Below are 25098 nucleotides of genomic sequence, written 5' to 3'. Positions count from 1 at the left end.
TTGGTTTATAAATTCAGTGTAAAATGTCTAAGAAAAATTTAATTTGAAAATGATATTGGAGGGGAGTTTATTAGTGTGTGCAGCTTGAATTGTTTTAACCTTAACCAAAAACCCCCCTTGAATGTGAATGTTAAAATTTTAAACTCTTAAGTAGAATAATGAGAATTGCAAGTTAAGGGGTTATGCAAAATTATAACAAAAAAATCCTTTTCATTTTTTCAATTTCATGTTTTCAGTTTATTTAAAGCCACAGTAGGTTCTTCTCAGCAAAGCTACCCTTAGTTTGCTAGACACATTGACACAGGGAATGTTCCCCTGCCTCTTTGGCTAAAGATCTGTGGTGGATAGGAGTACACTCTGGCAGAAATTGGATGACAGGCTGCTCACCAGAGCTGATTTTGGGCAACACTGCCTGGGCTATTGTGATGTTTAGGGACTGCCAGCCCTCAGCAGATGAGCTGCTGCCCTGGGAAGCAAGATAACATTTCCATCTCCCTCCTGGTTGGGCTGGAAGATACATTGAAAAAGCATAGACTGGAGGCCAGAACCCTCAACAAATCAGTTACTGCCCTTTTAACACCAATATTTTCAATTATAAACTGAGGATAATTTCTAAATTATGGGATTATTGGGAGAATTAGAGATACAGATGTAAAGCACACAGTACAGTGTTTCCCTGTTCTCAAAAATATCAATAGGTTGTCTATGGAACATTTCCTAGCTTAAATGGCATAAAGCAAAGAAGCAGTTCCCATTATTTTACATGGAAAAATATTTGTGCTTTCCCACATCCAAAAATAACCTACCAAATCATACTAAAAAAATAGCAAATAAAACCTAAAATAACAGTAATCTAGAGTAAGAGCAGGAGTGGTTTGATCCATGCACTGCCTGTGTAAGGTAGCTCCTGGGAAAGAGCTTAGTGGGGCTGCTCTTGCTGCTGGGGGTGCACGCTCCTCTGAAGCAGCTTTTGCAAAACCAATGCAGAATGTTTGTTTCACTTTTTTTGTGTTTTGTTAAAAAAGCAGAAATCTGATTTTTATGGTAGTGTAAACAGGTGCTAACTAGTATGTCGTTGGTAAAAGCAAAGTGGTATAACAGGAATAATCAAAAAGTGGGGGACATGTATATATTGCTTGTCACCTAGTATGGGCTTAAACAACAAAGCCATTGTTAGAAGAAGACATGAAGGTTTAATTGATTAGCCTAGGCACTGTTATTTAGCTTAGGCACCTTTTGGGACCAAATCAAATGATGTAAGACATAAAACCCACATTGGTTAGTCACCTGCTTTGTGGCCAGGCATTATGCACTTATGAATTGAATCCATGAATTCTCCCAATGACCCATGAGATATTTACTGTTTCCCTCTCCATTTCACAGATGAAAAAACTGAGGTTTATAAAGGTTAAGTGACTTTAAATTTTTAAACATCTGAGTTAAAGAGTTGAGCCGAAATTTAAATCCAGGAGCCCTTATGCTTGACAGTGATACATATGCCTGTTTGCAGTACCAGTGTTACAGAGAAAGTGGTGCAGTATTGCCTTTGACTTTACATAATTACTCTCAGATTTTTGTGCCCCATCAATTTCTACTGCTGTCTTTTTCCAACATGCATGATGAAAGTACTGAGGAAATACACTAAGGGATTGAGCTTGGTTATTTTGTTATAAGATGATTGGGTATATTAAATCACAAAAGCATTTGATTGTGGAGACAGTAAAAGGAATTATTCTTGAAGCTGTTAATTTCTGTGAGTTACCTAATGGTCATAACCTTCTTATAGGTCAGAATGGGAGGTTTTGGTTTTTGTTGTAGTTATTGGATCGCTGCCTTTTCTTTTTTTTTTAATTTATTTTTATTATATATGCATGGAAGAACTGGGGTCTAGGCCAGGGGTGAGGGGTGGGGATCATAGTGAGAGGAGTCACCAAAGACAGAGTAGGGAGCAGAACAGGCCGATCTACTGAAATACACTGCTGAGGGGAGCAGTGGGTGAGACAGGAGAGGTCTGCTGCACCATGTGGGTCAGCTCCCTATTTGGGGATTGGACTTAGGTCAGGGCAATAGCTTGATAGTGCTAAGACTTAACCCCTGTGCCACCAGGAGACCCAGATCTCTGCCTTTTCTACATTTAAATTAGTAGACCCCAGAGGCCATTACCAGGAATTCTGGTCAGATTTGCAATTGGGTAGCTTGCCAACTCTCAGCCTCCCAACCTCTTTCACTTCCCCAAACTTGGATGGTTGTGGGTTAGAAGCGGTCCTACTCAGGTGGTCTGGGTGGTACTTTAACTCTGGCTGGATCCTGAGCTCTGGAATTGACAATGTGATCCTGACAGGGGTTTTATTTCTCTGAGTTTCAGTGTTCTGCTCTCTAGCAGTAGTATTTCCCGTAGAGGGCTGATGTGATGATTAAATGAGACAAGTTTTGTGATGTCCTTTGAGTCGTTCTTTGTGATAGTGCTGAATATGTGGTACTGTCAAGTCACTTCACAACAAAACCCTAGCTACCATAGTAAAGATAGTAACAACAGCATAATGACACTGAAGGACAAGTAGCTATGTGCTGTAATGGTGATGTACAAAATGCCAGCAGCTCAGTGTCCAGCTTGCTGCGCTGGTCATGTTCCCTGCCCTGCAGGCTGCCACAGTGCTGGTGCTGGGGAGCAAGGCGCTGTGCTGGTGGAAGCCTCTGCCTGCTAATGAGCCCTGGAATGGAGCAGCTCCAGATGGAGTCAGGAGACGTGTACTCTGCCAAGGAATGTGCCAGGTGGACAAGGCTGTTTGTGCCAAGTGACAGCCATGAACATGAAAAGGGAAATAGACAAGAAAGTAAGAAAACATGCAGACCTTGGAACTAAACACTGTCCAAACATAAATAAAAACCTCATAGGCAATTGTGTCACAGCAATTCTATCTGAAGTCCAGATATACTCATTTTACTTAAGTGATAGTCCATTTGGGAGGTGGAAGGGCAGTGCTAATAGTCTGGAGGCTTTGGATTGCTCTACAGGCATCAATGCCTTTTAAACTTGATAGGATGTTGTATGTTCTCATCAACAATCAGCATATTTTATTTTATTTTTTCTGGATAATCGGTAAAAATACATGACGTAGGTATCTTATGTGTTCTTAATACCTATGAAAGGTAATAATAGATTTATTTATTTTGCCCAGTGGACTCATTGTTATCATCCTTTTCTACCATTTATTCATATCTAATAACATAAGTATAAACTAGTGTAAGTAAGTGTAAGCTGTTGTGTTATGTACTTGACATGTATTTTATTCTTTCATTCAGTTCTAGTAACTCTGAAAGGTAAGCATTGTTTTTACTAGCTTCATTTCATAGGTGAGAAAATCTGGTGCTCTATCAGTTGGCTAGTAAAGGGGTGGCGAAGCCTATGTTCTAATTCAAAGTTGTCTGACCCCTGGATGGTGAACATATTATAGCCCTGAAATCGACTCCAATGTGTTCAGTTCTTTAGAAGGGACTTAAGAGTAAATTTGTGTACATTGAAAATTATTTCTGGAGGCACCACAAGGGGGCATTTTAATCCCTTTATGTCACCTTTAACGAAAGAGGTGAATTGAGGGGCGGTTGTCCTGAGTTTCACAGGATGAATTTTCATGTTCCCCGAATGGGTCAGATGCAGCTCTCTGACAAGCACAGATGTATGTGCCCCCAGGCCCAAGGAACTCCACTCCTGGCCTTAAACTGGAGGATTTGCTGTTGAATTGAGAAGTGTCAGGAATGTTCACCTGTTCTCCATTCTGCATCACACTGCTGGGAAATGAAGTGGTGGTGTGCCCAGCGTGGCTGAATGACAGTATTCTGTATACATCTCAGACACCAATATAATCTCATGCATAATGAGTTCATTTAAAAAAAATTTGTTATTAACCTTGTTGACAGAAATAATATATGTTCTTTGTAACAAATTTGCTGTCATTAAGAACAGCTTCCCCCTTCAAATAATTAGTATATTTCACTCCAGACTTATATTCTGTTGCAAGTACAGAGAGAGAGAGAGAGAGAGAGAGAGAGAGAGAGAGAGAGAGAGAGTGTGTATATTCAGTAGCATACATTTTGGATTATAGGAAGGCTTTTAACCCACTTAGAAATAATGTTATTGTTCTTGCCAGGTAAAATAAACATGTCGTATTTAAATCTAAAACTGTTTTCTCTGATTGTAAAAAGCCTACAGTCTTTGTAAAAAAGATGCTGGTAATATCAAAACTATAAAGAAGAAAGTGAAAGTTATTTGAACCCTACCCCCTATAGATAACCACTGTTGATATGGGCTTTATGTCGTTTCCAACTTTTTAAGGCTAAGTTTGCAAACGAATAACATACTCTAGTTTGTAATCCAGAAATGTTTTGGCTTAATAATTTCTGGAAGGTTTCTTTCAAAAACACTGCTAGCTTATTGAAAATCTGGAGTCCACCATGTTCTGCTTCAGACAAGTGACATTGACACTGATAGCACAGAAAAACTTTGGTAAAGGAGGTCATTTTCATCACTCCATCATGTAAACACCAGACTGAGGCTTCAGTCATCATCCTGACTTTTGTGGAGGTTGCAAGTATCCTCAGGAATTCACTTCTCTGATCAAAATGGAATAGCCATACCAAAAATGTCAGGGCAGATGTGGTGCGAGGAAACACCTTTGTGTGGTTATTGTTAATAGTTTTCCCCGAGCAAACAAAACATTACTGTTGCTATAACCACAGATGGATGGAGGGATATGTGCTAAAGCAAATGTAGTGAAATGAATTGTTAGCCATTCTAGAATCTAGGTGGTGAGTATATGGATGTTTATTCATCATTCAACTTTTCTATGTGATTAACTGGAAAATTTCATAATAAAATGTTGGTGGGAAAACCCAGTATGGAGACTATGCAAGCTGGTTAAAACAGCCTCTGAAATTACCTTTTGGCTCAGAAATTCTTTCTTTTTAGTTGTGTGACTCTGGAAAACTCAACTTTAGCTGGGTTATTTGTGAATGTGGATAATGAATACACAGCACAAATCTTATTCCCTAGTAAATGCCTAACGAACACCGTGATGATGATTCCACAATGCAAAGGAAGGGACAACTATACACGAATCTCTGTATGCTGAGGGTGCCTTATATGCTGTCATCCACCGCTCTCATTTGGTCATTTTCCACACTAGGGAAGATGTGAGGTGTGTGATTAGCAACACTGAGAGTATCTTTATTGAGTCTGACAGAGCCCTCCCTGGCTCTGTGGGTCCCTCTTGGCATCTCCTTTGAACTACAAGAACCTTCAGAGGAGAGGTGGCATCTGCTTTGTCAAACCGCAGCATCCACGAGTCCATGTTAATTTAGTTGATTGCAAAAAGTTGCTGCCTTTGCATAAGGCCATCTTCTATTTGGGGGTTATCTGGTTTTTAGCTTTTTGGACAAGCGCTCTGGGAAATTCCTTGAGGGTTGTAGATCTCTGCAGCTCCCCACATTCAAATCATGTTTATGCCTTGTGACAGCCTGTTTCAAACTTATGCTGAGAGGTAAAGAGAAAGGATCATGGGCCTGGAAAACACTGCCACTGGGTATCAGGACACTGACACTGGGGACAAAAAGAGAATATTTTAAGGTGATTCTTTGGATTTGCTATTTACTTCTAGATGTCTGATATCATGCTATTGGAATTTAACACAAAAACAGTGAAACAAACAAACAAACAAATCAAAAACCTAGTGCTGAGGGAGAATGTGGAATGTAGAAAAAATACTGGTCCCGTTTGAAGGAGAGCGAGCTGCCAGCAAGGAGTTGTAGAGAGAGATGCTTTCCACCTGCTGTACATACTGAAATGCGAATCTTGGGAGCACGTCTTGCAATGATTGGATTTCAAAGAGTAACCTCATCTAGATCTGCTTGGTTGCTCAAGGGTGAGTCAGGACTTGATATCTCTGCACAAAACCATTGGAGTACTACCTAGAGGCTGCCAGAATTTTGTTTTAGTCTTACAGATATGGATACAGTTAGCACTTGCGTATCTTCCTGTGTTGTTTTGAGTGTTCCAACTACAAACTCTACTCAGACATTTTTATTACTTTTCTCCAAGACGCCAAATCCACACCAGTTTAATTCTTTAATTTTCTGTTTGTAACACTTAACCTGACTTTCTCTAGTATGAAATTTTGTTCAAACAGGCATTTTGCAATAAGAAACAAAAAAGTCCCAGAAGAGCCTATCTTAGCATGAATGCTTCAAAGACAGAAAAATTGCTCTGAAGACAGTCTAAGAAAGTAGGTCCACTGAGGCAGTATGGCATCTGAAGTAAGTATGGCAATGAGTGCTCACAGTGATTGAAGTTTTCAAGGCCTTATTTGGGAGTATTCTGAGTAGAGTGTGATAGGAGGTGGAATTTCAAGTCAGTTTAAACCTCCAAGTAATCATGGATTTTGAACTTTCCAGCTGTTGAAACTGGAAGTCATTATTTCAGCTTTAATTGAAATACAGTAAAATAAGTTGGAAAATAATTACTAGGAAGCAAAAGAAATAAAAGGAGGAAGGGCAGAAAGAAGAAGGGCAGAAAGAAACTAAGGAAGGAAACCAAAAAAAGCTGGCATAGGGAATAAGTAACTACTTCTCAGGCCTTCATAGCTCTTGAAAGTTAGCTAAATATAAAGTCTTTCTAGTTCACTGAAATTGCCCTGTTTCATCCTCTAGCATGCAATTTAAAATTTTCTTTGTGCTTAACATTCAAGCAATAGACTTAGATTTCAGACACAATGAATGGATCTGGACAAGCAATAAAAGAGCAAGACATTGCAATTTAAAACTCAGTGCAATTTGAAAGCGACATAACAAATTATGCTGGACCTCTATAAATGTGTGTATCATAGGAAAATGTTCTACGATCTTTCATCTCTCTTGGGAGGGCATTCCTGGCTTCTATTTAATTCCAGTGTGTCATCAACCACTTGACCACTTTTAAATGACAAATAAAAGCCTCATGGGTTCCTTTTTATGGCAACATTACCAGACCTTTGTTTGGGAGTTTCTCTCTCTGGCATTTGGAATTGTAGTAAATTTAAGTCTGGAATATGTGTTTATTTGCAGTATAGAAAGGGGTGGATATAACTTTATTAATGCTGTTATTAAAAATCTGCTTAGTTTGGGGCCTCCCCAGCGGCTCAGCGGGGTTAGCGTAGAGCTGTGAAGCTGTCTGCAGCCTCTGTAGCATTGGTTCGATCCCAGATGGCCATGGAGATTCCCACATGTCTCAGCAGACCTCTCCTGTCTCACCTGCTGCTCCCCTCAGCAGTGTACTTCGGTCCTTCTCCCTGTTCTGCTTCCTGCTCTGTCTCTGGTGAGTTCTCTCACCCTCTTGCACCTCTGGCTTGTACCCCAGGTCTTCTATAAATAAATAAATCTTTAAAAAAGAAAAGCTTAAAAAAATAAAAAGTCTGCTTAGTTTGAACCTCACTGAGCCTGGGGGAGCTTTCATAGGCACCCTGTTGGAGAGTTAGCATGCCTGACTGGGGGCTTTTTTAAGAACACCATGATAAAACTACTGCACATGTTAAAGGCACCTATGGCAAAAAAAAAAATAAATTCAATAAAGGATACAAATGCATTTTTCCATTTGTATACTATTCTTGAAAATAGGACAATGAACTTTAATATGTAGAGGTTTACTGAATATATGAAATAACAAATTTGAAACATTTACATCCAGAATCCTTGGCATACTATACTGGTTTATATGAAGTGGCACTCTAGTAATTATTAATTTAAATAGGAAACTAAGAAAGCCAAACAAATAAACTTTGCTTAATTGTTTACCCGGCCCTACCTACCTGCGAAACTGTCAGCTCTTCTTTGGGATCAAGTACTCCTCTTCACTTTATGTTTCTTCATCTATTTTTATGCCCGGGTTGACTTGACATCATTTCCACTTCTCACTGTACTTTGTTCTTAATATTATTATTTTTAAAATTTTAAAGGATTTTATTTATTTTTTCATAGAAGAACTGGGGTATAGGCCAGAGGTATGGGGTGTGTGTGAGAGAATTCACCAGAGAGGCAGAACAGGCAGATCTACTGAAATACATTGCTGAGGGAAGCAGCGGGTGAGACAGGAGAGGTCTGCTGCTCCATGTGGGTTAGCTCCCTGGCCTGGGATTGAACTGAGGCCTCAGAGGTGGGCTGTGAAGGTGGTAGCGCTGAGACTTAACCCCTAGGCCAACAGGGAGGTCCTCTTCTTAACATTATACCATTCCTTATATTCAGTAATTAATTATTTCTCTTTCCTCCAGTAGATTTTTAGTTTCCGAAGTGCAATGGTGATGGCTTTCTTTAGTCTTTGAATTCTCAGGTTCTCACAGAGTAGGCAATAGTTGATTTGAAAGGGCAAAACATTTTTCTGCCACCTTTGATCTTGCCGGAGACTTTAGGAGCTCATGTTTCCGGAGACTTTAGGAGAGATGGAGGCATGCTTCCTGAAGATGTCTCCTGGGGCCTCTTTGAAGACAGTGATTCCTGACCCCATATGGTAAAGCTACAACAGCAGATACAGAAGGAACATTTCAATATTCAAGACACACTACTCTGTTTATCTCATATTTTAAAGTTTTATTGTTTATTTTTATGACCACACATGATAATTACAAAATAATTAAACTGGAATGGAAAATGTTACCTTCTACCCTCAACACCACTCCTTGTCTCTTGAGATAACCTTAGTAAGTAGGTTGGTTATTGTCGATTTAGATTTCATTATGACTATAGAACTGTTCACAAATGTGTTTATTTTTAAAATACCAATCATTGGGCATATTCCCATGTTTATACATAAAGGTACACTTACTCATAGGTTTGTATTATACAAATAAGTATTGCATTATTTCGTTATGTGTACATATAGTCTCTTTTCCCAATCTTGAATGTCCACATGCTAATGGTATTTAGCATGTTTTCAGTGTTAACTGTTATAATTATACTGCTATGAAAATACTGTTTCTGCCATTGATTTTCATAGAAGTGGGATTGTTTTGTCAAAGAGTTTTTTATGAGCTTTGGGCTGATGAACCTAGTTATCTTAGAACATTCTAGGTGCTTTTTAACCGTCATGAATTTATCAGGAACTTGAAACAAGTGCCCTAGTCCTTTTCCTTGATGGACACTGGGCAGGAGTCTGGGGTAGGAATCTGAATGCACTGTGCAACTGGAAAAGAGGATGTATGACGGGGCTGTCTGGAGAATAGGTGTCTCTAAAGAGCAGGGCTGTGTGGAGAGCAGACCCGTTCCTAGGAGGTGATCTTTCTAAGTGAGGAAAGGGGATGACTGGACAGCAGGGGTTGCTGGTTGGAGGACACAGCATTCCCATGTTTAAATGAAGGTGGTCCCTGATTGAACCAGTCTCCCCTAGAGAATGAGTGCTCCCTGGGAGAGCGACCATTCTGGAAAGGAAAAAGCTGTGCCTTCCGGGACTCAGTCATTCTGCTTGAGAAGCCCCTCTGAAAGGCCCACTTATGAGAAGCTGAGGATCTTTTTTGATTGTGGAGAGGGAGAAGCCAGGGGAAAGTGTGTGGTCACAAGGGCCTGGGCAGCACAGTGAGGACACTCAAGATACAGCAGATCAGGTTCCAGATAGTACCTTGCGGAGACACCTCTCACCAAGTGCATGGCTTGGGAAGAAGAACTGGCTTAAATAAGAAAAACTTGGGAAGAGAGCATGTTTCAATCAAGAAGGTGGGGAGCTCAGAATACTGGTACTATTACTACGAAAGTGAAACATCTTTAAATATGGGTGCAGCCAGGCAGTGTGTATATGTTACATGCATTTTCGATTTCACAGTCATTCCAGTTGGCTCTGAAAATAAAACCTTTGTGAATTTATGTGCTCATATCACTTCTGGGCATAACCACCTTTCCCCTATCTTGTTATCATTGGTTAAGATCAGCAAGAGGTGCCTTTTTATGTCTTCACTATCAGGTAATTCCAGTTGTCTGCTTCTGAAGGAGGAGGATGCTGTGGTACTCAGAGAAATTTCAGAACTGTTCATCCTGACCCTGTGACAGTTATGGCTCTGCCTTCATTCAGGTGTCTTTATCAGCACCAGAGGTCGTTTACACTGTGTCACCTTGGTTAAGTTGGAACTGAGTTTCCCAGAATCCCCTTCCATGGATCATTGCATATTAGAGTTAGCCAAAGGAGGGATTTTTAGAGAATTGGAATTCAGCCATTACTCTGCTGTGGTGATGGGCAGATGTAGATGTGCTGGCAGGTTATCCCCACTTGTCTCTCTCTATGTTCAGTGATTTTCCCTCCTGCTGACTGTGACAATGAACTTGGGCCGAGGACCATCATGTGAGACTGGGCTTCAAGTCCTAATCTCCATGGCTTCTGGATGTGCTGGTTTCTTTGACTGCGTGGCTGATGACCTCTGTCATCCTGCAGCTCCCACTTCCCGATTTTCCCTTTCTCAGCATCACCCTCAGTTGTGTAAGCTTTAACTCCTATAATAATAAATACCTTGTCCATAATTCACAATAGTGCTGCTTCCCTACTTGAACCAGGACAGAACTTATCTTTGCTTTGAAAATCAGGGAAAATATTGATTTTTGGTGGACAGTTTCCCTTTTTCCTCTAAAGGAAAAAACTGTGCCTTCAGGGACTCAGTCACTCTGTGTCAGAAGTCCCTCTGAATGGCCCACTCATGAAAAGCTGAGGATATTTTTCTTTGTACCACCAATACTGTAGAAATTGGTGTTCATCAGTACTTTTCATCATCTATAACTGTTTCCGGGATCTATTGAAGCAACAAATGTTACACAGATATTTTTATTATCAATATCATTAATCTGTATAAAATACAGTAGATATTTCTTCTGGAAATTTCTTCTTGTGAAGAAACTTGTTTTTTCATGAAAAAATACCAATTTTATCAAGTGACTTCAAACCAGCAAAAGACTGGTTTAATGTTTCATAATTGTGATCTTACACAAATAAGATTGTTGTCTTATTAGCTGCTGACACTTGAGTAAGGTCACATGAGTGATTTTGCCTCAATATCAGGGTGTGCTATCCTTAAGCTTTCTTACAGAAATACATCTTTTAAACTAATAGGCAAAATGTAGGTTATTAATATTAAACTATAGAACAAGAAAGGTATCATAACTGAATAGAAACTTTCTAAGGTAATTTTTATCTGGCTTTAAAAATTTTATCATCAACGTAGTATGTGTTAATAGTTATGAAAACATTAACATCAGGGACAACATCAGTAGAGTAGGCTAATTTATCATTACAATTTTAATGAAGCCTAGAATGTAGTAATAAATAAATAATATTTTTAAAGTATGGTAATATTAAAAACAATGATTTGTTAATTTAGAAATTTTATAGGAACCAAAATTAAAATTACTCCCTTGAACATAAAAGTGTAATTTTTGTTAAGATATTATTACCCTTATAATCAACAAACTGTTCAAAGTGATAGTATTATGACCCCACCATTATCAAAGTGAAGGAATTGCTTTATATAATGTGGAAATAATTGGCTATCATATTCACTAGGAAATTTAAGGTTTAAGAAAATTCCTTACCAGTAAAGGATGTCTTAATGTGAAATAATGTCTCCATGGACAACTTCCTATTTGTATCATAAAATAATTGTCATAGTTCCATCTTTTACTTAGATTTGAAAATCGCTGTTTTAGGTTTGTGCAATTTAAATACTTTGATGGGAATTCCAAAGAGCACCTGCACCCCTGTGTTTATAGCAGCACTATATATAATAGCTAAGCTTTGGAAACAACCCAAATGCCCAAAAATAGATGATTGGATCAAGAAGATGTGGTACATATACACCATGGAATATTACTCAGCAATCAAAAAAGATAAACTCATGCAATTTGCATCAACATGGATGGAGCTGGAAGGGATCATGCTCAGCGAAATAAGCCAGAAAGAAAAAGAAAAATACCAGATGGTCTCACTCATAGCAGGAATCTAGAAAACTTAAATAAGGGACCAGGAAAAAGAATAACTATAAGAAAGAAAATATCAAAATCAACAAACAACTATGAACCAGAGACACACTATGGGGGGTGGGGGGCGGGGAAAGGAGGGCTTGGGGTTAAAATAAGGGGGTTGTAATTGTATGGGGAATATAAAAAATAAAATTTAATTAAAAAAAACAATATAAACCATGAAAAAAAAATACTGTGATGGGTAGCAGTTGGGGGCGAAGTGATGTATCTTTAATGCTGTCAGTTTGAACTTGTGACCCATATTGAAGTGGTTTACTCTGATATTTTATATTTTTGAAATTTCCTGTCTCAACTTTGATGAATCCATATCAGACCTGTGTAAAGTTGAAGTAACTGAATAATTGTCAGTCCCAAGGAGACCCTTGAACATATGGAAAAAGTTAATGCAGTATTATCTTATTCCCAGCAAACTAGTTACTGCTTGGGGAAATAGGAGTCATCCTATAAGAGATATTGCAGTAATGACTGAAGATGGGCAGTTCTTCAATTTTAAGCTTGTATTCAGGAGTCATAATGAAAAACAGAAGTTGGCTCATTTCCTTTGGGAAATTGGCACTTAGGTCTCTAATGTGTCACCCTAAATGTATATTTACATAGGTTCATCCTTCTGTATTATCTCCAACTCTTCACTTGCCTCACCCTCTCCTTTCTCCTTACATTCCTGCAGTAGGTAAATATAAAGTACATTTTAACATTCTCAAGTAAGAATTCCATCAAACCCCACGAAAGATGATTGCCATGCTAGAAATTTCCCATGCAAGTGTGAGAAAACTGGGGCTGCCAATTTTGCATTAGTTAGTGAATCTTAGAAGTCACAGTTCCTCCAGCAAGTCAACTGTTCTTGATGAAATAGATGATCTTTATAATCAGCATTGACTGCTGTGTGTCTACTGCCACATTTGCATCTAAGAAAGTATTGTATTTTTTTAAAGATTTATTTATTTATTTATACATGCACTGGGTACAGTCAGAAGCGCGGGAGGGTGAGAGAATTCACCAGAGCCAGAGCAGGGAACAGAATAGGCAGGCCGATGAAATACACTGCTGAGGGGAGGAGCAGATGCGACAAGACAGGTCCGCGCACCATGTGGGACCCTTGCCAGCGGCCAGGGATGGAACCAGCGCTGCAGAGGCTGCGGGCAGCTTCGCAGCCCAGCGCTCAACCGCTGCGCCACCAGGGGAGGCCCAAAAGTATTGTATTTTTAAGAGAACAATGCCAAATAAAAATCAGTTCAATAATACAAATATTTCATTATCACTAGGCTGTTTTAAAAAAATAGTTGAAAATGACATTCTAACTGATATTTGATAAACATTCCTGATGAACATTTTCAGACATTTACCGTGGTTCTTTTGCATTGTGGATTTGAACTATGTCTTGTGAACATTATTTTGCATTAATGTGTTTTCAGAACGTCATTTCTTTCTTTTTTTTTTTTTTTTTGTGGAACCCTCACCGGCAGCCAGGGAATGAACCAGCGCTGCAGAGACTGCGGGCGGCCTCTCAGCCCAGCGCTCAACCGCTGTGCCACCAGGGGAGGCCCTTCAGAATGTCATTTCTAAAAAACAAAGTGAACTAGTTTTACAAAGCTTGCCTAATTAAAAAAAAATTATGTCGTTTAGTTATGACTTCCTTAATTAATTTAATATTTTAACTTTTAGATTTGATAATGCTTCTAAGAATGTTTATTATTAGCATGGGATTAAGAGGCCTATAAAATAGGTATAAAACCAAATTATTGTATTGTATTGCTATAACACTTGTGTTAAAGAACGAGAAAGGGAATGTTTGAGAAAACATATTTTAATGAAGTTAATAAGAGTAGAAGATGTTCATGGCTTTCGAAGTGGCCGTAAGAATTGTTTTAAGTGATAGGGTATTTCAGAGTCTTCCCTGTTACAAATTTATCAAAAATATCTCTTCCAGTGCATTTTACATAAAATAAATGTAAGTTACAATAAACTGGTTTCCATTAAGCCAAGTGGAATCCTAGCCATGAACAGTGCTCATTGTCAAAAATTCAGCAGGAAAGGAGCAATATAAAGTGAATATATTTCATATCTAGGCTACTGCATGTAAGAGTAGTGTTAAGAGCAAGGAATTTGGAATTATACAACCTGGGTTATTCCAACTCAGAATTTGATTATCAGTGTATAGTTGAATTCTCTTTCCATGCAAAATCTATTAGAGTAGGTGTTCTCCTTAGCTCTGTGTTTTTTGTTTTTGTTTGTTTTTTAGCTAATCTGGAAGTATGGTTAAATCATTATATGTTTTCCAACAAAAGTTGGGGTAATCTTTTGTAGTTCTGTTTGGGAATAGGAGTAGGAAAATAATATTAAAAAAGCCAAAACAACCCACAAAAATCCATTGCCCCCCCCAACCCCTATAAATTTGTGTATTTTTTTTTTAAGAAATCAGATCTATGAGTAAAATGGAGACAGTGACATTAAGTATGAATACACTTAGTTGATACTGAATGAAAAGTCTTTCTACTGTTCAGCAAGATTAGGCTATTTGATGTTCAACACTTTAAGTAGATAGCTATTAAATTAAATTACATCATGTGAGTTTTCCTCAAGATCTGAAAAACTTGCTTTACTTAGGGCTCCTGTCATGCTATACTGCTTTAGCATTTGAGATTTTAGTAATCTTATTTTGGCCTGTTGTTTAAGTGGCAGAAGATGTATCTAGGTTGAACATAGTCTGTTTCTTTCTTTTTCTGTTTGCCCTGATATATATGACTTCATAGTCTCTGAAGCGGTTGCTTGTTTTACCAGCTGGATATCATAGAATCCTTTGACATTTGGTCAAATGGTGCAACATCGACTTGACAACATTTCCTTGAGGTTACAGCTATTTCTTTGTCCTGATAGTTAATGCCTATAGTTAGTTGTCCTGATAGTTAATGCCTGATAGTTAATGCCTACCTCATCAAACCTATGCAGTGCCAATTAACAATGCCCAATTAGGGATTCTGTCTGACTTTCAAGTTTAGCTGCTTTAAAGTTTGGAAAGAAAAGCATTTCTTTTTTTTTTTCTGGATGACAAGCATATGAAAAATGATGATGGCAGTGGAATGCTGGTTATCCTTTTTAAAGAATTTGAAATGATCACAATTAAAATTTTGAGTACACAGCAAAAAGTAGTTTTCCATTAATGTCTTCCAAAGAGAAATAGGAAATGTCTCCCTATATGCCAGTTTTAAAAAATTAATTGCTGAAAATCATCATGATAATAGCTATCATATTTTGACTCCTTTTAATAGGCCAGGCATTGAGATAAGCACTTTACCTATTATATTTCATTTATTCTTCACACTATTCTAATACTATAGATTACTTTGCTTGACCATTTTAAAGACAAGTATGCAGCTTTTCTTTTTCTGAATCTCAGCCTTCTCTGCAAAGAAAGTGATTGGAAGTGGAGTTAGAAATTTTAAATCAGGTTTGTTTAAATTCTGATCCTTGGGCCTCCCCTGGTGGCACAGCGGTTAAGCCCTGGGCTGCGAAGCTGCCCGCAGTCTCTGCAGCGCCAGTTTGATCCCCGACAAGGGTCCCACATGGCACGCAGACCTCTCCTGCCACACCCGCTGCTCCCCTCAGCAGTGTACTTTGGTCAGTCTGCCTGTTCTGTTCCCTGCTCTGGCTCTGGTGAATCCTCTCACCCTCCCGCGCTTCTGACTGTACCCAGTGCTTGTATAAATAAATAAATAAATAAATCTTTAAAAAAAAAATTCTGATCCTTACTTACACTACTATTACATTCAGTAATCTAAATATGCAATATGTTTATTTTACTTACTTCCTTTCCTGTTGAGGTTCTGATAATGAATAATCATAATAGCTTGTCTTCTACTCAGTTTTATGAAAATCGGTTTATTGTAAGTTAAGGTTTCACTCTGTTACGATGGTTTATATCTGGGGCAGAAGCTATTGCTAGAAGGTACAGAGGATGGCAAAGAAGGTACCGTGTTTGCTTCTGAGAGAAGGCGAACCCTGGTTTTCTGAGTGTGAGACAATCTAGGAGAAAGGAAGAGCAATCAATATGGGCAATGAACCTTAATGTTGTCTGCATCGGCTGAGGTGATTGTTTTACCTAATAGGTCAAATCCTTCTATAGTTCTCCATTGCTTACATGATTAAACCTTCCTTGGCCATTTTGTTTGAACCTTTGCTTGCTTGACTATGAGTAACAATGACAGGACAGTGATAGCTGAATATCCATTATTTATGGGCCTGTCACCCTACATGAATGGCAGCAGATACAAACCACTGTTTATTTATTAAATCGTTTCTTCCGAAGTGGAAGTCATCCTTTGATTCTTTACAAGATATGAAGGCTATTAATGAACTAATTGATCATGGCAGTAGTCTTCAATTGTGAATTTTCAGGCTCCTGGAATAAAATATTCACATATATTATCTCATTTAATTCCTTAACACAACTCCCTTATCATCATTTCATAATTGTGCATAGTGAGTCTCAAAGATAGTACATAACTTGTTGAATGCCACCCAACTGGGTAGGGATGAAGACTGTGTTGAAACTGGGGCTCTGGGTTCTAAACCTGGTGTGCTAAGCCAGAAAACTTAAATGCTCATATTTTTTTCTTTTTTTTCTTTGGTGGTAGAGGAGGGGAACTGCCCTATTTGCTGAAGGTCCCATCTCTGTCATGTTTCATACACCCAGCTTCCCTTCCAGATCCGTTAAGATATTTGAATTTAGTGACTCAGATCTCAGGTCAGTTTACTCTTTCCAGAGGTGTTGAGAAATGAAGATTCCACAAGCACTTTCCTTGAAATGTTTTGTTACCCTGCTAAGATTTAAAAACTATTCTTTTAGTTACAATGCATTGCTTTCTCCCTTACTCAGCCCTAGAAATATATAGAACAACTGCTCAGAAAACTATTGGTTTCTAAGAATGCAATTATTAAATACTCCCTATACATCTCTTCTTTAAAACTCCCTCCCATGTAATCTAGTCTTGCCTTTGACATCTCAGATGGCTGACAGGTAGTTTGCTCCTCTGACTGGCAGGTTGGTATCTCTGCCACTTGGGGATATCATTACACAGTAAAATTAATATCTCTGGCCTGGATTTATCTACATCTTTTGACACTCAAAAGAACATGTCATGCTTTCCCTTGAGATGGCTGAGTACTAGAGAATACTGGTAGGAAATACTTGAATGCCCTCAAAAAACAGACTGTATATTTAAGTACATCGATTTTTTTAAAATTTCATCTAAAGCAATTGATTAATTAATGTGAAACAATATGTTTTTAAAGTTCTTTTTTGTCTTCATTTTCAAAGTTGGTTTGAGAGATTGTTTATCACTTTTGGAAATTATGTCATTACCACTTACCTTGTTCTTTTAAAAAAGAAAACAAAAGAACATAAAGTCAATTCCCCTCTTTGCATTTTCTTTTTCAGATGCAAAGGAAATTGTTTTAAAAGCCCAGATCTTAGCTGGAGGAAGAGGAAAAGGAGTCTTCAGTAGTGGTTTGAAAGGAGGTGTTCATTTAACGAAAGAGTAAGTCTTAAACCCTTATCTTTGGGCTGAGCAATTATGGAAGGTCTTGCTCATGAATGAAAGGAGCACTGAGAACGAATAACGGGGTGGGTGTGGAAGTAGCAGATTGCAAGTAGAAAAAACAAATGATAGATACAGTGTTCACACAATGCTCCCGTATTTCTTCTGCTCTCCCCCAAATTTTTCTTCACTACTTTGGTGAAAATTTGATATTTGTTTCCTTGATCATCAATGAATCATTATAAATGTTGGAAATGATACTGTTGGAAATTCCGTGCTGCTTCCATAACATCATCCCCTCATTCAAGAAACTCCACTGGTTCCCATTTCCAGGGGCCTCGGTCACCCTTCCTCGCCTGTTAATCCAAGCCTTCCTTCTCTGAATCTGTCTTTTCAGCTGTATTTCCCATGTCTTCCAGCATTAGCACATTCCTCCCCTCTCTCTCATGTATGTTTCATTATTTACTTTCACTCTTACACATTCCATAGCCCCTCAAGGACAATACAGCAGGCCCTCAAATAACATCTCTCTGTTCAGCCTTATTCCTGGCTCAACCAGGGCCACTATTTGGAATTTTCAAGTTCTTCCTCCCGTGGGTGGGTTTTTTCGAGGACTCAGGTTTCCTCCTGTTAATAAAGGACCGAACTGGGCCTCCCCTGGTGGCGCAGCAGTTGAGCGCTGGGCTGCAAAGCTGTCCGCAGCCTCTGCAGAGCCAGTTCAATCCCTGGCCGCTGGCGAGGGTCCCACATGGCGCGACAGACCTTTCCTGCCTGCCCGCTGCTACACTCAGCAGTGTATTTCGTCAGTCTGCCTGTTCTGTTCCCCTCTATGGCTCTGGTGAATTCTCTCACCCTCCTGCGCTTCTGACTGTACCCAGTGCTTGTATAAATAAATAAATAAATCTTAAAAAAAAAAAAGAAAGTATGCATTAAAAAATAAAAAAAAATAAATGACCAAACTAGGTCTTTGCCTTATGCCCATAGAGCCAAACCTGAATCAAAAGAATATCTTTACATGAAGGGGTTAAATTTGGGATGGGCATCAAGGGAGTCAGTGGGCAGGTACACCAAAACAACTTGCTCCCTGGATGGATGGAGTACTAGGATTTTATAAAGGGCTGAGGATTGTAAAGGAAGTGTAGGGCTTCACACATCCAGGCCACAGGAGGTGCCATGCAGCCTAAGGGGCAGGAGTGAAGGTGTTCAGTTTCCCAAGAGGGTACTTTCTCAGCAGTCAGCAGATGTTTCTGATGCCTCTGTCAACCCCAGGGGAACACAGAGAATTTATTAGAGATATAACACAAGAAATTTTCCAAGTTTCCAGGAGTGCAGATGAAATGAGTTAACAGTTAATCATAAGGAGGGAATGTTAGACTGCAGACTGAGGAGCACCCTGGACCCCCAAACTTATATCCTCCAAAATGGTTCTGCCATATGCATCCCAAAGACAAAGCATTTTCTTAGTATGTAAGAATTTTAATAGCTCAGTATGCATAGAAAGGGAAGAAGAGAAGCAATACAGTTTCCCAAAGAAACACCCAAAATGATCCATCCCCCTTGTGGGTAAATGCAAACAGAGTTGCCCCAACTCTGCTGAGGCCCAAAAGCTTGCTGCAAGTTTAAAGCACCTTCTGGCAAGGAACCACAGAAAAGGGGCAGAAGAGGACAGACAAGTGTGGGATCAAAGGAGCAAAATCAAAGTACAAATCAAGATAAAGGTTGCCACTGTCAGCTTCCCCTCAGGTCTCTCAGAACGTATCTCTCCCAAGTCTCTGCATGTCTTGACTCCACTTGTTTCCTGCCATGTCCCTCAGCTCCCTGGTGCAAGTCTGAAGCCTGGACCAAGCGGCTCCATATGATCTGCTCCATGTATTTCTTCCAAGCTCCAAGTTTCTTCTCCAAATTTTTTCTAGCATCATCCCGCTGCTCAGCTCCACCCTTCATAAGGTGGGGCAGGGAACACGGAACCCCTATTTTTATTAACGTTTTTCTGTTACAGGAATAAGGGGTGTATTTCAGTGAGTTAACAGTTAATTCTCATAAGGGATTGTGATTTAGTGCATTAATTGTTCTGAATAGGGAATGCAGTACAGTGGTTAGACTTTAATTCTACTTATACTGAAGTTTTAATCTAGTCGTGTTTTCTGTTGCAAAATGGAGGGGGATCAGGCTACACTCTCTCACCCCACAGATGTGCATACAAGGGTCGCTGGTATGTCTCAGTTTCCCAGTGGGAGTGACTGTGAGGTTTCCACATGGAAGAAGGGCTTCCTGTCTAGGGCCGGGTTCTGCTTGCGCCCAGAGCTACCAGGATGGACTCTGAGCACCTGTGATCTCGAATTCAAGTAAGCAGATTAGAAATGAATGAATGAATGAGTTCAAATGATTGTTGAAAATTACAAGTGTTTCTTCCTTTCCTTTCTTTCCTCCTTTCCTTCCCTTCAATTCACATATGTTTTGCTCCCACTGAGTCTCTGTTACTATACATAGTATATGAGAAGAAAATCTTGTGAACCATGTGAAGCTGAGGGTAGATCCTACGCAGGGTGGATGTGATAACATAATATGGACTCTGCATGCAAATGATTTTAAACATAAGCATTGATTTTCTTTTCTTTCTCTTCTTTTCCCCCACCCCTTCCTTTTAGCCCTAAAGTTGTAGAACAACTGGCAAAACAGATGATTGGATATAATCTGGCCACAAAACAAACTCCAAAAGAAGGTGTAAAAGTTAAAAAGGTAAAATGCTTTTGGTCATTTTTTATGTGGTTAGAAGAAAAGAAAATCATACTTTGGTTTTGATATCTAAGGATGCATTGTATTTGGTGATGTTCCATTTTATTTATTAAACCTCATATAATCTGTTTAGTATGTGCTATATGACCTCGAGGAGAAAAAAAAAATTTTATGTGGACATATTTTTATTATCATCAGCATATAGTAACAGTAGGTAGGGTGAGTGACTAACCTTCAGAACGTATATATTCTGGTCTGTTTAAGCTGAATGGGGCTTAGTATGACCACTTTTATACTCAGAGAGGCACATTGCCTGCTCCCCGACAGTATCACCCTTATCCTTTCTATCAGAATTACCTGCTGTGGTCTTTATTTTTAAGTGTCCTTTGAGATTACTTCCATTTTGCATCATAGTTATAGCTGTGAGTATGTTGTATCATTGAGGTCTGTTGGGACACCCAAGGATATATTATATGGGATGCAAATAACAGGTGCTTTATGTGTGTACTCACACACATGCACACACACACACTCACACTCAGGTAAAATACGCAGAGTGGCCTGCCTCAGTTATGAGATTGTGAGTGGCAGAGCTGAGTCCATGATCTGACTCTCCTTCCTGTTAGTCTGTTCATATTTGCTATGTCCCCCTTCTCCAGCCCCCTTCCCAGTGCCAGAACTGACTACCTGATTTATAGGACCCAGTGCAAAACAAAAATGCAGGACCCATGTTCAAATTGCAAGTCAATTACAAAAGAAGCTCAAACTAAGATATCAAGAGTATGGGTGCTATGTGTCTACATTGGGCTCATCCCCTCAGCCTGGAAGGCCCCCGTGGTGGTGAGAGGCTCCACCAGTGGTGAGAGGCTCCACCATAACCATAGATCAGTGAATTAGGGTGTATCATTTCAGGCCTGCTTTTTTGACATAGTGTTACAGAGCAGTGATCTCCCTTAGTCTGCTTTGTTTGAGGGCATTGAGGCAATTTTATGGAAAATTCTTGACATGACTTAAAAAAAAAAAAAAAAAAAACCAGTAGTTGGTTCCCAATGGACCCTTGCTCAGAGGGTCTGTCTTTACTCCCAAGGGATACTGAGCTGGGAGAATTGGAATATTGAGGGTCATTAGCTTCTTCACTCCAGAATACAAGACTTTCTAAATGTAGAAGAAGCAAAGAAAGAAAATTGGTTATGGTTATGGTTTTGTCCCTTTCTTGTTGCCTCTTAGGTAGATGCTAGAACTGTTTAAAACACAAAAGTATTTTTTGATGTTTTTGTTCAGCCTGGCCCTGCACATTTATTTCCCTTTTAAATCTGATTATGAGCTCTTACCTGTGTAACTTCTTCAAAACTTGTCTACAGAGAACAGGATTAGTATTTTTGTTTGTAGGAATTTGTTGTTTTATATGGACACTTGGGATTTTAGATTAGAGTTTGTGGTATGTTTTAAAAGCACATAAAAATTCGCAAAGCAGATTCACACTATACAGTAATGCATAAAATTAGTTCGTAGATAGGTTCCTGTAAGGAGATAAGTGCATTCTTGTAAATTGAGTCATTGCCAGAAAACTACTAGAGTGATTTATTTTTTATTACGTTTTTTTCTTATTGCAAAAGTTATTAATGTGTTGAAAATTCCAACAGTATAGAAATTTAAAAATTAGAAAGAAAAAATTTCCTGTTTTAACCCTCCCAGAAATAATTTCCCCATATTTTTTCTCTCCTTCTCTGTGTAAAATATCATTATCAGGTTTCTATAATAATAATGTTATATACCACTTTCAAAAAAATGCATTTTTCACTTATGGCATTTTTGACATCCATCAGAAGTTTCTGTATTATAGAAACTTTAGATTTCTTAGTTTATCTTAGGATTTGTTTAAATGCACATGTACATTTAGACACATTGGATGTATGCATTTTTTATTCTGTGCCGATGTGTTTGTGATGTGTTGCTGGAATAGTCATTGGGAGATGAGAAAATGCTCCTAACTACATGCTTGCATGACCAATGCCAGTAACGGTTACTGCTCTGCTGTAGGTAATTCGAAAACTGAACTTACTTTGTTTTATCTAATCATAGTCCTATTACAGAAAGTTTGTGCAGTAGTACTCATCCATAGACCACAATTTAAAGCATGATGTTAGAAAGAAAAGTAGATTCAGTTGGGTAAAATAAATAAAGCTCTTTCTTTACTGATGGACTCTACACAGACTTTGTTGATACTCTTTGTCAATCATAGATTAAGGTTTTTGGGACTGTATCAACTGGGCTTTTTATGTGATGTGTGTTCATGGAGTCCATTTAGATTCTTTATAATAATTCATAAAAGTGTCTGACAGCCTGGTTCATATGACTAATAAAGTCAAAAAACTGGTCTTTATATAAAATTTCTTGAATTATCTATGTGTAATCATCATTTTCCTGGAGATGTTTTCTTCAACAGTGGTATATTATTTCTACTAAGCAGAAACTGTTCAAGAAAGCAGCTGGTCGGTGCAAGTAGAAATTTGATGGAATGCAGAGCACATCTGTCAACATTTTAGAAGATTAAGAATAGGACTCTTGAATGACACTTATCCTTAAAAGTTACAATGTTGTGTTACTTCTAAGAATAACTACTGAAAGTCATTATATTTTGTTCACTAGACAATTTCTATATTAGAAAGTGAACTTAAAATTACAGTGGTTCTATGATAATCCTAACACCCTGTGCCAAGAAATATTTCTTATGTACTCATGAGCTTTTACCATTTATGATAAAAGAATCAACATGAAACCCCTTCTAAAGTATTTTATTTTTAACTGGTGATACATTCCATAAAAGTTTGCAAAGGAGTTCTATATTCATTATAGTATAGTCTTTTAGATCATCATGTTATTTATCCCATTTTATGTGACTTAAAATGTAGTATTTTGTGGTATCTGAGTAGCTAAAATCTAATGCTATTTAATTCACAACTTTCTTTTTTGGAGAAACCTGTTACTGAACTACTTTTAGTAAAAGCAATGTAAATGCTTTTATTATTCTCACTTCTAGAACTGATTATTTATAAAAGCATTCCTATTTTCTTTTAAAAAGCATCCAAGGCCTCTCTTACCATTTTTGTTGAGAGTGTTAGTTGACATAGCCAACTCTCAGGGCATTTGGATGGTACTTGACAAAATTTTAAATATGAAAAGTCTAAAACCTTAGCCATTTTATGTCTAAGTAGCTATCCACAGGGATACTAAAACAAATGAGCAAAGATACATGTACAGAAATAATCACTAAAGTAGCATTTTAGAGATATGTCAATAGGGTCATGATTAAATAAATAATGACATGTAACTATCATATAGTAACACTGGAAAGAGTGAGAGGGGATCTTGGATAGATGTCTAAGTTGTAATAGTAAGATTAAAAGAAAAAGACCTTCATGATTGTTTAGTATGTGTCCATGTGCAAGATGATTCCATTACTGTAATATTTACAGATACATAGAAAAGAGCATAAAAAGTTGGTAATGGTTTTTCCTGGTGTAGATGCTGCATAAAGTTGCTGAGACTGTGTGGAACAGCAAAAGCACATGTAACTGAGGTCAAGTGTGGGGAATAAAATTCTTCCATCCCACTTGCCACTTGCTCTGTTATGGTCCTTGCTTTTGACTTGCTTCTCTAAGAGAAGGGGCAATTTTCAAATGATCACAAAGGCTCCATATGGGCTCAGAACACTGTGACTGCTGGAGTCCAAGGCGTGGGTATGTGCAGCAGGGGGCTTCTTTCAAAGTCTTATTTATATTCCTTTGGTATCATTTGTGTTATTTTTGAACAAGCAAACATTATGTTTGTAATTTAATAGAAAGTATAAATTGAAATAAAATCACAGTGATCCAAGAGACAGAAGTAGAGGAACACATGAAGCATCAGACATACTGTAAAAAGAATTCTTTGGCAATCATACTTCGTTTTCCACCAGTGCAATTGAAGAAAAATCAGTATATATACATATGTACTGTAATGCTTCAAATTAAAATAATAGCTGTCTCCATGGAGTTTTTCTTAAGTGTCAGTTTTTCAAGGTAAAAAGAGAGATTAAAGTAGGAAGGTTCCTTGAGGCAAACCTGTCACTTCAACAAGTTAAGAAGATCAATTAAGAAGATGAAAATGGGCATTGGGCAACCATGAGAGCAGAACTGTCAAATCTCTGAAGTTAACTCACTGGGTTTAAAAGAGCCTGAAATGAAACTGTTTGATTTGTGTAGAAAGTTTGTATAGATTTTCAAGTTGCAACCAGTTTGATGCTGAATTAATTTGACTTTCTCAATAATGTGGTAGGTGATGGTTGCTGAAGCTTTGGACATTTCCAGAGAAACCTATTTGGCGATTCTGATGGACAGAAGTTGCAATGGTCCAGTAATGGTGGGCAGCCCTCAGGGGGGCGTTGACATTGAAGAAGTAGCAGCTTCAAATCCAGAACTTATTTTTAAGGTATGTTTAGATTTCTATGTATACTTCGGTCATTGATAGTTGTTGTAGAAACTGTTTAAGATTTAATGTGGAGTCTGAGGCTGGTAGCAGTATGTCTATTTCTGGAATTTAAGGCATGACAAAGCTGAATTCTTTTTCTTAAAAAATTCCAGTGAACATCAAGTAGAACCAAGGTGTTTACTCTTCAGTGTTTTTTTTTTGCTTTTTAACCTCCTTTCCTTCCATTTTTCCTGCCTTTTTACTTATATTTCTTTCTATTCCACCTGGCCCAAGAATTAACAAATGGGAGAGAACTGTGATATTTCTATTCATTCTTGGTTAACTT

At 38.3% G+C, this 25098-nt stretch overlaps 1 protein-coding gene across 6 annotated transcripts in view; it reads left to right on the top strand.

Annotated features, from left to right (window-relative positions):
- Positions 1 to 25098, top strand: part of SUCLG2 (succinate-CoA ligase GDP-forming subunit beta) — a 458258-nt gene that overhangs the window by 121964 nt on the left and 311196 nt on the right. For 5 of the 6 annotated variants that reach the window (XM_054695406.1, XM_054695410.1, XM_054695402.1 and 2 more), the window contains exons 3-5: positions 17468 to 17567; positions 20216 to 20306; positions 24621 to 24773. In XM_054695406.1, the coding sequence (XP_054551381.1) occupies positions 17468 to 17567; positions 20216 to 20306; positions 24621 to 24773 (344 nt within the window). Of the gene's footprint in view, positions 1 to 17467; positions 17568 to 19758; positions 19913 to 20215; positions 20307 to 24620; positions 24774 to 25098 lie in introns of those variants that run through there. The other variant, XM_054695429.1, reaches the window with a different exon arrangement.

Source organism: Talpa occidentalis, unplaced genomic scaffold, assembly GCF_014898055.3.
Source record: "Talpa occidentalis isolate TD23 unplaced genomic scaffold, MPIMG_talOcc4v2.1 talOcc4.10, whole genome shotgun sequence".
Taxonomy (NCBI): Eukaryota; Metazoa; Chordata; class Mammalia; order Eulipotyphla; family Talpidae; genus Talpa; species Talpa occidentalis.
This window is presented reverse-complemented; position numbering and strand designations above follow the sequence as displayed.